Source organism: Eulemur rufifrons, chromosome 18 (genome assembly GCF_041146395.1).
Source record: "Eulemur rufifrons isolate Redbay chromosome 18, OSU_ERuf_1, whole genome shotgun sequence".
In the NCBI taxonomy this organism is placed as follows: Eukaryota; Metazoa; Chordata; class Mammalia; order Primates; family Lemuridae; genus Eulemur; species Eulemur rufifrons.
The window spans coordinates 41,952,866-41,966,609 of record NC_091000.1 but is presented as its reverse complement, the minus strand read 5'-3'; the positions used below and the strand labels follow the sequence as shown (position 1 = coordinate 41,966,609).

The following is a 13,744-nucleotide window of genomic DNA, read 5'->3' as shown; positions in this document are numbered from 1 at the left end:
TATTCTGTTTAACAAAGGCATCGTATTTGAATATTTACTGGTACTTCCAGGCTTGTTTCCCAAGGCTATTAAAACCACTAGATGAAGTTACTCCTCCAAAGGCTCAGATTAAGCCACATGATTGACCAAGCTCTCTGGGAAATCCCCCAAGCAGAAAGACTCGCCTTTCTTCTGTTACAGTCAAATTCCCAAAAAACTTATGACTCTTCTGAGAGATTCTGCTTTTATGATAAAAAGCCATGAAGCCAATAAATTCTAAATATATATTCAATTTGTTTTAACAAGTAAGCCTCACAAATATGGCCTAACCATGTCTCTTACTCAACCATTGTGAAAAGCCAAGTATAGCTACCCCATAGCTACCAAGAGCAAGAGTGAAAATAAAAGAAGTAATTTGTTCTTTTTCTACAAAGACACCAAAGCAAAGGACATAACATATTGCAAGTGAAAGCATCTAGCCTGGCACACAGTAGGTACGCAATACATTTTCTCTTTCTCACTGACTGCACCATTTGGCTTCATATCTCTGCCAAACATGGGAAGGAACCGCTTCCTTCATTTTCAGTAATGCAAATTACAACATAATTATTTATGCTGGGCAGAATTCGAGGCAGTTTGCCTTCTGCCCTTGGTCCTAAACTTCTTATTTAGTGCTCTACTCACAGTCTATAATGTTCCTGTGATTTCAAATATATCCAGATTTTATTAAACACATATACATCAAAAGTTTTATGGTCAGGAAAGCTATTTTATTTTTAAAGAAAAGGAGACAGACATCGCAGTTATATGTTACCGTTTCCCTTAACTTCAAGCAAGATCCCGGAGATGTAGACATGGTTGATAAATCAGTAGAAGGTTTTCACTCCAGACATGTCACTGGCAGCACAAGGTGCGACTGTAAATGCATTAACTGTTCTCTCTGAGAAATTCCTACGTCCTAATCATCAGAAAAAATTCTTGATGCTTTCTCAGAACTTCACATAATCTCACACGATGCTCCTTCTTCTTTTCTAAAATACCTGTACTAAAACCTTGTTTTCCTGCACTAGTTTCTTCTTTTCTGTATAGGAAATTTTTCTGAGCTTATATTACAAGACTTGTAATCCTTTCCTCTTTGTCTGGCATCTCCTATTTCCCTTCTTTTCCAGAAGTAAGATGACCACATCAGTCCACTCATCTTCAGGCCCACTTGATCTTTAATAACCAAACTGTAATAAACACTGAATCCTATGCAGCTTTACTCATCATCTTCACCTCCACCCTATAAACAATAGCCAAATCTTTCATCAGGTTTAACATAGCAGAGAGTGCCACCTGCTGAATGTCTGAAAAATTTCCACAGCTGTAACAGAGTGGATAATTCTTGCTTGCTTCACTGTATCCCTCTACTGAATTCTAAAGCAAACGCGCTTCATTCTATAGACTTGGATCAACCACGGAACCTGGAATAAATCAGGTCACGTGGTGTGGTAATTATATTTTTAAAAATTCTTCTATAATAAAAGGGTGTTTGAGAATGTTTCCAAAAATTTAAGTGTATGCTCAAATACTTCATCGTATCTTTACCCCCAAGTCATCAGGGAAGCTACACAGGCTGTTTTGCAAATGTGGAGACCGAGGCAGAGTGCATATTCAACTTGCCTCAAAAACAGAAAGCTTCTTGGTAACAATGCTGGAATTAGAAACTAGGGTGTCTATCTTCTAGTCCAGGCTCACTTTTGGGACACTGGAAATGACCGGTGACTCTGACCTCATGGCTAATCCATCTGCTGGCGCTCACGCACTGCTCCAGCTGGAGCACTGAGGGGAAGGAGCGGGACGCAACTGCATCAGCTCACAGGCCCTGGAGTCAGGGAAAGACTGCAGCTACACACACAATTTTTTTCCCTTATTAAGACATCAAATAGAATTTTGTTGATACTTACGAATAAGCATTTATGTACAGTATAAGTACTTCAAGATCACAAATAACTGAAGTCCAAACTATGATTATTTAAGTACATCTTAATAATCTATAATTGATGTCAAGACTGCGTAGTCTAATTGTTGTTTATGTCAGCTTTGAACGTAACACTAATCTATGTATTACATTGGACTATATGAAATTTGACATCTTCGAAGGTCAAAGAACGTCCCATCAGCATAATTCAAATCAAAAGACTTTCGTGAGACATTATACCTTGCTCCTTTAGGGTTTCAGTAGCCTCACTCAGTGATGGAATCCCTGAGGCTTGCCTTTCCCTATAGACAGCACTGCTGTACCAGTTGTTAGACGCCCAAGCCCCTTTCCCCACCAGGGAATCAAAGCTTATACCTGGCATAGCCAACTGTTAAGAATTGTGAATATCATCCCTGACTATCGTTAACTGTCCTAGGAAGAATGTCTTTAATTACTGTGTATTTTCTCTCAAAGCCAGAAGCAATCACAATTTTTGGTACCCATTGTCTTCTTGTCTCTAGTATAAGAAACTAATTTTTCCACATACCTACCAAAAGGGAGCGATCAAACTGCAACATCCTTTAAGCGAAAGGATCTTCACAGGCACAGTGATCAATTCAAAATGTCTGCTGCACTTATATTCTCAGTGTTCAACAGGGCTGGCTACATGAGCTGGTGACCCTGTTCACACAGGGCCCCGCCCTCAGAAGGGCCCCAGGCTTCGTTTCATGTTCTGTGATTGCTGTCTTCGATTCCTCATAATTTTTTATCTTTGAACGTGTGTGCTGTAAGTAAAGCCTCATGGGACAATGAACCATGTGTTGGGGCTCAGGAGCGAGACTTTTCTGATCCTCTCCTGCCCTTCTTTCTCCTGCTTCCCTCTCTCCTTTCAGGCAGGCCACAGAAACTAGAATTCCTCTTCCCAAAGGTAGGTCATAGAAACCGGAACCCCTTTTCCCCCAAGCCAGCCATAAAATCTAAAAATATTGTCCTAACTTTTTCCTGCCTTTCTGTATAAGAGCTGGCCAAAAAGAGATTCTCTGATCTACCTTGTCTGAAAGTAAATCACAAGACCCTCATTCCAGGAGGCGCCCTGCCCTAAACCTGGGAGGAAGGAATGCTATACAGAGAGGTCAAGAAAAATTCTGGACAGGCCTTGCTGGTTTTTCTGCGTAAGTCTATTACTATTAGATCATACCCTTTTGTCCAACCACATTTCCACATGCCTGTCCATTCTTCATTAAACCTAAGCATAAAAATAGACAGTTTTCTCTACGTCCTTGGGTCTTTTTTTTTTTTTTAGACAGAGTGTCGCTTTGTTGCCCAGGCTAGAGTGAGTGCCGTGGCGTCAGCCTAACTCACAGCAACCTCAAACGCCTGGGCTTAAGCAATCCTACTGCCTCAGCCTCCCGAGTAGCTGGGACTACAGGCATGTGCCACCATGCCCGGCTAATTTTTTTTTTTTTCTATATATATTTTAGTTGGCCAGATAATTTCTTTCTATTTTTAGTAGAGACGAGGTCTCGCTCATTGCTCAGGCTGGTCTCGAACTCCTGACCTTGAGCGATCCACCCGCCTCGGCCTCCCAGAGTGCTAGGATTACAGGCGTGAGCCATCGCGCCCCGCCCTGTCCTTGGGTCTTTATTTTTGAAAGTTCTCGTGTTGTGTAAAACTTTGATTAAATAAATTTGTTATGCTTTTCTCTTGTTAACCTCTATTTTGTTATAGGAATGCAAGCTATGACCCTTATGATAGGGAGGAAAGTTATCACACCCTTTCTCACCCTACACATGCACATAAGCAGTGAAGACACTGGGCAGCAGTTTGTACATGGGTGGGCGCAGAACCAAAGCCATGCTACCCAGACACTGGCCTGGCGGTCAGGCACACACCCACATGTCTGAGGCAGGCCAGGGACGTGGACCCAGACTGATGGCTGTGACAGTGGCGGAAGTAGAAGCAGCCATGGTCACGAGAGATGGGGGAGAGGAGAGAGGAGGGACTCCAGCAGCTTCAGGAACCATGGTGAGAGGCCAGCTTGCCTATCCATCACTGGAGCCTGTCCCAATGGAGTCTGCACAAATATTTAACTCTCTGACCTGAGCCCCAGGACAGTAAATTATCACAAAGTAAAAGCCTACATAGAGACATTGCAATAAAGCATATCAGGAGTTCTTGGAATTCCCCAGAGAGTTTATAATCTCTGGTTTTGAAAACTGCTGCAATATTGCAAAGCAAATATTCACAGGCATAGAAATAGAAATTTAATGTAACGATTATCATACTGGACAAAAAAACCCCACTGTTTACACATGAAGCTTCAGTTGAACAAATTATTAATGAAGACCATTTAAAAATTAATTTTTCCTCATAATTGAGGACACGGTGATAGAATGCATAAACAGGCATTTTGAATGGTATACAACTCATAAGGACATTTTTAATTTCTTGTAAGATCTCCACAAGTTGCAGCAAATGTCAGAAGAAACATTAAAATAACCTTGTATAAATTTACACCTAAAATTAAATTCAGACTTTCACGAAATGGAACTGTGTGAAGAACTAAATCTTTAAAAAATTGTTCCACAAGAATCATCTGATCTAGATGTGCTAAAATTTACATTTGGAAAGTTTATCTGAAATTTATCCCAATGTTGTCATAGCCCATAAAGCTACGTAACATCGCATCAGCAGAAAGATCCTTCTCCAAGTAAAAAATTACCAAAAATTATTTGCCACCTTACATTTGCCAGGAGTGACCAATATCACTTTCAAATATGTTGATTGAAAGCCAAGTTGCTAAAGCTATAAATATTGATGACCTAACAAGTAAACCTGTAGAAAAGTGAGCCAGAAAAATCTTACGATGACCCAAGATATCAGATGAAATATTATTTGTTATATAAAATTATGACACCAAAAATATTATTTTGGGAATTTTTAAGTTTATGTTATTATTCATCTATCACTATGACCTCTATTACATCTTAAAATAAAATATTCTTAAAAAAAAACAACCTTTAAATGTCTTTCATAGTACTTTTCTTGCTTTTTAGGCAAGAGGTTCAAACAGTCAAACAGTTTCATTTTGTACTGGTCCCACAAATCATGCAGCCAACTCTGACTGTATTCATAGACTTTCTGAACGTCAGATATTTATTTTAGGTATAAGTTCACTAGAGAGTCTTTAGTTCCCAACGCCACTTCTCAATTCAAATTAGAGTATTGAAGAATTTTGGAGGAGTGAGTTGAGGAACACTATTCAACTTTGGATTTAAACCTGAAGAGATGTGAAAGTATTTGCAATAAAGAGAAGATGTCTGAAGGAGAAGGTTTCCAAGACCCAACTCATACAATCACAGATGCTGTGAGAATGGTGAGGATGGTGGCAGCGCCTTTTCTTGACTGATGGCAGTAATGGTGATGATAACAATAGCAGCCATAGCAACAGCTAATTTGCATTGACCAGTATTTTATTTACCATATCCTGTGTCCTGGCTAAAAGCTGGACTTGCTGCAACTCATTTAACCCACCCAACCACACTCTGAGGCGGTACCAATATTATCATCACATTGCAGACGAGGAGGCAACACTTAGAATCCAGGTTAACTTGCTCCACCATTCATCTAGTGAGTGGCAGAGCTAGGGCTTGTCCTCATACCAAATTCCAACCCCTTCATCACTCTACTGGAAATTCCCCAACCATAAAGCAGCTCCTTGGTGAGCGATGCAACTATAGTTTTTTCATTCTGTCCAGTTCCTGAGGATTGTGAGCAGAACAGGGGAAGAGGCAAGCAGCCCGACTTGTGCTACACGCATGCCCTGACTCCTTGTTTCTCAGCGTGTACCATCTCTCCACGAAGGGCTCCCAATTCCCTGTGACCATCTCTGTTTTGTCCCTCCTAGGAATCCCAGAGCACTTATGTCTCCCATGGCATTTATCATGTAACAGCCTTATACCATTATTTACATGTATACCATCTTCCCTACCAGTCTGTAAGTACTTCAAGTGCAGGCGCGTAGATGAAGATGTTTATACCTTCACAGATCCTGACATATGATAATTACTAGTCAATTTACTAAGTCAATTAATTGACATGTGAGTTTTTATAGGTACACATAAAAACTCCCCTTTAAGTTTTTGTGCTGTAGGAAGAAGAGGTTGGAAGCTACTGCTGTAACATCAAATGTACATTTTGCACACAACTAAATTTTAGATCCAAAAACCAACTGAAATGAAGACAGAAAATACCTAGATGCTGTCTCTATAATCATATTCATGTCTGTTCAGTTTAAGAATTTAAGTTTTACAAAAAGAATATGTCACAAACCCTTGATTTCATATATTTCAAGTACCACATTGGTATCACTGTGGCCAAGGTGAGATTTATCGTCCCCTTCATTACTTACAAAAGCTACATCTCGAAGGAATCCGATTTAAAGAGAGCACACTCATTTTAAATTAACACCAAATCTAGCTCATACACAACACAACTACCCGGATATTTCCTAGTGTCTTCCAAATGAGAAGATTTCTTTTAAAGCTTTTATTTATTCTTTCTTTAGAACTTGTAACTTGTAAGCTTTCAGGCTAAGCTGAGACTAATCAAAAAGTTTGAGCTCTTTTTCCATTGACATCAGGCAAGTACAGCTGCCCTGCCAGTTTCACCAAGCTGCCTACACTGGTACTTTTCTCAGTAGAGGAAACTTGCAACTCACCTCCTTGGAAAGATGCCATTTTCCAGACTTGTTGTCTGACTTCGAAGCCAGCGGCGCTGGTAACTGCTGGAAGAGGATGTAGAGGAGCTTGGAGATGGGAAAGGCGTAATCAGAAGACTGCTTAGTGAGGCTGTGGGGAAGAAAATTTCGAATTTGAAAGTTCAGGTAAATGAGTCCTTACGTAGCTACATAATGTAAAACATCATGCATATATTTAATACCACCAAACTGTATACTTAATAATGGTTATGATGCTAAGTTTTATATTACATGTATTTTAACATAATAAAAAGATTGGAAAAAATATATATATGTAAAGTTAACCTAAATTTTCAGAGTCTACCAGTGTTATCCAGCAGGGGGAGACTGTAACTTCTTCCTTACTAAGATTTCTGCACAGCAAAGAAAACATCATTTAAAAAGGAAAACAAATTAAAGGAAACAACAATTATAGATATAGCAAGTACATAAATTATCAGGCCCCACATTACAAATGCAAAATAGTTATTCCAATTAAACTATAAACTGCAGATTTCTGATAAAACAGTCCATATAACATAACTGTTTATATTGCTACCTGGTAACTAATGCCATGTACAATGCTTACTTATACATATTTCCTCCTCTTGACTACTTCTTCACTCTATATTTTGAGGTGAAATTTAGGCAAATGAGTATTTCTTCCTCCTTCCCAAACCCCATCTCTAAATATACAATACTTATCCTTCTTCTCTTCAACCCCCTTGCTACCCTCTTGCCTGTGAAAAAGCAATCTCTAGTCTTAAATATACTTTCTGCTTGGATTACCTATTTGCCTCTGAGCCTCTCTGTCTCCCACTACATAATATTGGATGTCCACACTTGGGCTCTCAGGAAGTATGAGCCGACTGAGCCAGCCCACACTTTTCTAACAGGCAAGGAGGGACTGGTCTGTCTCAGGGTAGGCAGAGGGTTTCTTTCAAGTCATGGCTGCTTGATGAACATCTGCTGGTTTGGAAGAATGAAAGGAGGAGACAGACTTGTTCTGCTTTTACTTCCCCAGGGCTAAGGAATTAGGCACTGAAATGTCACTCTGTCCAGTGGAAAAGAAAATGCGGTGCTGCAGATGGCTGGTCAACATTTTCAGAAGCAAATCACACAGCAAAGGAAACTGATTTCGATAAACAGTATACTATGCTTGTGGATATCACTTGATAAGGCAGTTTCTCCATATGAACTATTACATTTTTATTTACACTTTTGCAGGCAGATGTAAATAACTTAACTCCCTGACCTGAGCTCTTAAATACTACAGGAGTTGTTTGGCTATTTGTCAATAATAAAAAAACGGATGCTGGAGAGTGCCAGGTGCCATGCTAGGCAACTGAGATACAGTGGAGGCCAAGACAGAATCCACCCTCATGGAGCTTCAGGTCTATGAAAACATCAGTGATCATGACAATGTGAGCTGCTTTTCCACAGCAGAGGTCTATGGGATGCTTTTCTTGGAATCTAGTCAATAGTCACAGAAAATTTGTTTGGTGGGTCTTAATCACCTTTGTATCCCTTTTACCCAAGGCAGTGCCTTGAACACAGTAGGCAACTGGCAAATATTTACTGAATATATGGCACATTTTTTTACTAAGGTGTTGCCCAGATGTGCCTGGCCCCAGAAGCGCCTCTCAACTGATGTGGCTCCAGTAAGTCACCAAAACCAAATCCCACATTTCAAATATCAATGAGTGGGTAATTTTACTGAGAATTTTGGAGTTAGAAGAGAGTTTTTCCTCAAATTCACACAGTTATTTAATAAAGAAAATCCCAGGCTGGGCACAGTAGCCCACTCCTGTAATCCTAGCACTTTGGGAGGCTGCAGCAGGAGAATTGTTTGATATCCAAAGTCCCCATATGGTCCAGAAGACCCCTCCCAGATATTTAGGGTCCCTGCCTCTCCTTGTCTTATGCTGAGCAAATCATCTTCTTCCTGGCATGTGGAGAACAGGGTTGAGGTTGGTACTTGTTTGCTAAACAATTTTTTTCCTATCATAGTATTGGGGCTCAGAAAATAATACCCCAAAGTATGGTGCTTTGGCATGCTGAGTCCTTTGAATAAAAGGACCTTGGAAAAACCTCAGAAGCAAAGTCTCTGTAACTCTTTCTCCTGCTCTCCTTTCTACTCCAAGGCAGGTCATGGAAACTAAAATTCCTCTTCCCTATGGCAGCCATAGAGAATGGAACCCCTCTGCCCCAAAACCAGCCATAAAACCTGGAAATATTACTTTAACCTTACCTCCCCTTTCTGTGTAAGAGCTGATTATATAGAAATTCTCTGACCTACCTTGTCTGAAAGTAGATCATAAAAGACCCTCATTCCAGAAGGGGTCCTGCCCTATACATAGGAGAAAGGAATGCTACATAGAGAGGCCAAGAAGAATCAGGTCAGACAGGCCTTGCTGGGTTCTCCGCCCAGTCTATTGACATTAGACCATTCCCTTTTTGTCCAAGCACATTTCCACATGGCTGCCTACTCTTCATCGAATCTAAGCATAAAAATGGACAGATGTCCCTTGGGTCTCTGGGTCTTCATTTCTGAAGGCTCCAGTGTCATGTAAAACTTTGATTAAATGAACCTGTTATGCTTTTCTCTTGTTAACCCATATTTTGTTACAGGAGCGTCCTTGTAAGAAGTGAGGAAAGGGATCACAACCTTTACTCCCCTACAATGGAAACAAGACAGATATGACTCTGAGGTCCAATTTATTCTGGAAATTATCTTATTGTATAATTCAGTTTAGCAAACTGAGTTAAAACCCAGGCTCCTTGTTCAAATCCTAACTCTGCCACTTAGTAGCTGTGACACTTGGGCAGTTTACTTATCGGCTTTCTCATCTGTAAAATGGAGACAGTACAGTATCACACGTGTTTTTCATGAGAGTTGCAATCTGCTAGTGAATTTTGAATTGTTTAGTGAATCAAAACCAACATTTAAAAAAAAATTTAAAGTATATTGCACTGTAAATATTAATCGATGAAACTTTTGTTCATTATATATAAAGAGACTTATTACTGAATCATGATGTAAAATGCATTAGCAAGGGTTGCAGACAAAAGAAAACTGTGAAAAACATTGACCTATTTCATAAGGTCCCTGCAAAGATTAAACAAATCGATACGTCTGCAACACAACCCAGTGCCCCCCACAATAAATGTTAGCTATTCACTCCCTCTGATAATTCTTGGAAAAGGTGGGCCAAGTAAGACATTGTGGAGTTCTAAAAGATTATTAGTTCTGATTAAATAATTATGAAAAGAACTTAGGACTTGTAATAGAGACATGAAAAGGGAAGGCAAAAAATAAAAGAAATAGAAAAGAACATTCCTTTCTTCCTGCTGAATGACAATTTTTTATGGCATACAAATAAGACATTTATAGCTTAGTGCTATCCAGCATTTCCTCATGAAAAAAATTTTATTATTTAAGATTTTTATATAAAAGTACTGTGGCACATCACTATCAATCATACACTCTAGCAAACAATATAGTACGACTTTCAAATGCAAGAGCAGGACTTATCTTAACTTGCAACCACAGTTATTTTCATGATTAAAGGGCGGATTCAGATATCTGTTCAATCAACATTAGTGCATCTGAATATTGACATGGCTCAAGGTCTGAAAGGCAGCACCGTCTGATGCAATGCTGGGCTCTGGTGTGCATTTGAACCACCTGGGGAGCTTGTTTAAAATCAGAGCTGCCCCCAGCTGATTCACTAACTGGCAACAGAGCCTGGCATCTGTGTGATACTGAAAAGAGTTTTTGCGTGAGAGTTCAGTGGTGCGGGTTCCACCCCTAGCAATGCCCCCAATTACCCCTGTGAACTGGAAAAAAATTCGTCAACTGGTGCCTCAGCTATAAAATGTAAGACTTTTAGTTAAATTATTCATAGGCTTAGTTTCAGTTTTAAAAGTGCTATATCTAATGCTCCTTAATATTTTTAGTATCACTTTTGTTTTTACAATATTTTCATAATTAGAAAAAAAGTTAATACATACAGACTGCAAAAACTTTTGCAGCTTTATGCATTAGTAATAAAGATTATCCCTAGTCCCATTACCAGGAGATTACTGTTAACATTTTAAACCTGGTTCACTCTCATTTGAAAAAACTGTGCTTTTATCCCCACCCTGTCTAGGGAGGAGTCTTCAACTAGCACCTGTTTATTCCTGCAGAGATTAACAATGAGAAAAGAGAATAAGTCTAAAGATTTAAAAATGCTGATTCTTGCTCTTCTTGGCATGTGCCATTCAAGTTCAAGATTAATGTTTAATTTTCTCTGAAAAACTGTTTGCTATTTTGACAGTTTACTAGACACTCTGTACTGATGATCTGACTATAGAATTTGGATTTTACCAAATAATGCCCTGGAACTCTTACGTCAAATCCATTCACTCAACAAATATTTACTGAACACCTACTAAGACCCTGGCACCATGGTAGGGACCGGGGATGGAAACTTACAGGATACAGGCAGAGTATCTGCCCTTAAGAAGCTTACACTCATGGAATAAATAAATTTTTCAGACTATGATAACTACTATCAAGTAAGTTATCATGATTTTCTTTAAGTAACTAGGGCAAAGGCTTACAAGTAGGTGGTAAATTCTTTAATCAGTGGTCAGAGAACACTTTTATGAAAATGGGACATCTCAGTTGAGATGTAAATGCCAACAAGAGCCAGCCATGGAAAGGGCTCAACGGGAGGGCATCCTAGACATTCTATATGAAAAAAACTGGACAATATTAATAATTAAAAAAAAAACTGTGCATACTTCTACTTGTATGTATGGATGGACATATTTTCCTCCCTCATTCAAATATTCATTGAACATCTACTATATGCCAGGCACCATACAATCTGCTGGGGATAGAACAGTCAATGGGACGGACTGGGTGGGTTCTGCCCTTATAGAGCTCATATTCTAAGGGAAAAGAAGAAATAAACAATAGTCTCCAGGGAATTAACAAGATAACCACAGAATGTGGTAAGTCGCAGGGAATAACCTTGACTGAGAAAAGGAGCATAAAAGTCTAGAGCTCAGAAGCAGTTACAATTTCTTCAAGTGGGAAGAATTTTGAGGTTGGCTTATTTATCTTGCTAAGAAATGTAATGATAATACCAAACAAGCAGCACCCTTGGACTTTGTGCAGGAACAGGGCTATAGCAAACGTTCAGAGCAGGCCCAAACGTGGACCTAAAACAGCAGGTGTAGGCCTTGCCAAACATACTCGCTCGCAAAGAGACATTTGGAGGAATGATGCTGCAGACAGCTCCTCTCTGTCTCTTCTGTAACCTCCTAAATATATGCATTTGAAAATACTCCCATTGAAATAAAAAAAGTATTAGTGGCATCAGGCCCCTTGTTTTGTCTCTAAGCTCATCCTGCACCACTGTCCCTTCACTACATTCCAGCCTTTTTTTTATTCCTTACACACAAGTCTGCAAAGCCCATTCCCACCCCGTGCCATTCCCATGCCTAAAATGCTCTTTGCTGTGATCTGCATGTGGCCAGTCTTTATTGGCATTCAAGTCTCAGCTGAAATTTCACCTTCTCAAAGAGGCCTTCCATGAAGCAACTCCGTATCTTTTTTTTTATATATATATATATTTTTTTTTATTTCATCTTGTTATGGGGGATACAGAATTGCAGGTTACATACGTTGCCCATGTACCGCCTTTCCCCCAAAGTCAGAGCTCCAGGCGTGTCTGTTCCCCAGGTCGTGCGCATTGCACCCATCATGTAGGTATATATCCCTCCCTTCCCCACCCCCCCTTCCCGAGTCAGCACCTTCAAGCGTTACCATTCCCCAAACGGTGCGCAATGCACTCATTGTGTAGGCATACCCCCATCCCCTCCCCCACCCCCCACCCGTATCTTTTCTTTTCTTCAGTGATAAGTGGTTGCCTACACTTTATTGCTCATTGTCTGTCTCTCTTTTATTGAATATAAACTCCGTGAGATCCAGGATAATGTCTATGTATCACTGATCCAACCCCATATCCTAGAAAAATGTCTGCTACATGAGATACTCAAGAAATGCTGCTGAATGAAGAATGAGCCAACAGTTAAGTGAAGGATAGTGATGTCTATTTCAGTAAGTATTATAGAAACAAAGCATTAGAGAACAAATTTCTAGACAGAATTCAAAGACTGAATTTGTTAAAAATTCCTGTGGCCACAGCTGTATATACATTTAGATTGTCTTTTTCTCCTCCACCTTCATTTAATTTTTTTTTTCTTTTGTTTTGGATGGTGGTGGTATAGCTCTGAACCTGAGCACTTTTTATATCTGTTTGACACAGAGGGTATTACATCCAAAACACAATAATGATCTGCTTACTCTAATGTAATGGTACTTCTTTTCAAGTTCTAGCTTATTTAAACATTTGAAAAATAGAAGGTTCCTTAAAGTTTAGCAGTTGTATTTCTAAACACAGCAAAACAGAAGCATTTAAAAAGTCAATGGATAGAACTGTAACTATCGTCTGGCAGGAAAATCTTATTTTTAATCAATCAAACATGTTAATTTGATAGGCAAATCAAATTATAGGTAATACATTTTAGCTCCCAAACCACAAAATGTTTTCAGGACTTTAAAGAGTCCTCAAAAGCACTATAGGTAGTTTAAGTTTTAATAAAATTCCTATAAAGCCCCCTTAAAGAAAAAATAATGTTCTTAGCACCATGATTTCAAAGTACCTTATACTTGAATTTCTCATCTAGGATATAAATTCTAGCCTAGCCTTGGTGACCAACTCACTCTCTGCATTTATATGCCAAGTTATTCAAATACTGTATCTTATTCATAGCCTGGGTTCTAAGAATGAAGTATCTGCAAAAGACTTACGAAAAGCATAAAAACCTGGTCCTTTACTCTTCCATGTAAGTAAAAAGTTATTTAGTCTGGCTTCTCAAGGGATTTTAATTCAGATTACACTGAATTTATAAATTAGCAGAATTTGATTTCTCACTCCATTTATTTAGGTCTTCTTTTAATAAAGTTTAAAAAGTTCTCCATAATAGTATCACACATTTTGTTAGATTTA

The 13,744-nt window shown here is 39.1% G+C and overlaps 1 protein-coding gene across 5 annotated transcripts in view; it reads right to left on the bottom strand.

The window, feature by feature from the left end:
• The window catches only part of FNIP2 (folliculin interacting protein 2), a 118,838-nt gene that overhangs the window by 36,849 nt on the left and 68,245 nt on the right, over positions 1-13,744 (bottom strand). For all 5 annotated transcript variants that reach the window (XM_069493735.1, XM_069493737.1, XM_069493734.1 and 2 more), the window contains one exon: positions 6,660-6,789. In XM_069493735.1, coding sequence (XP_069349836.1) covers positions 6,660-6,789 — 130 coding nt within the window. The remainder of the gene's footprint in view (positions 1-6,659; positions 6,790-13,744) is intronic.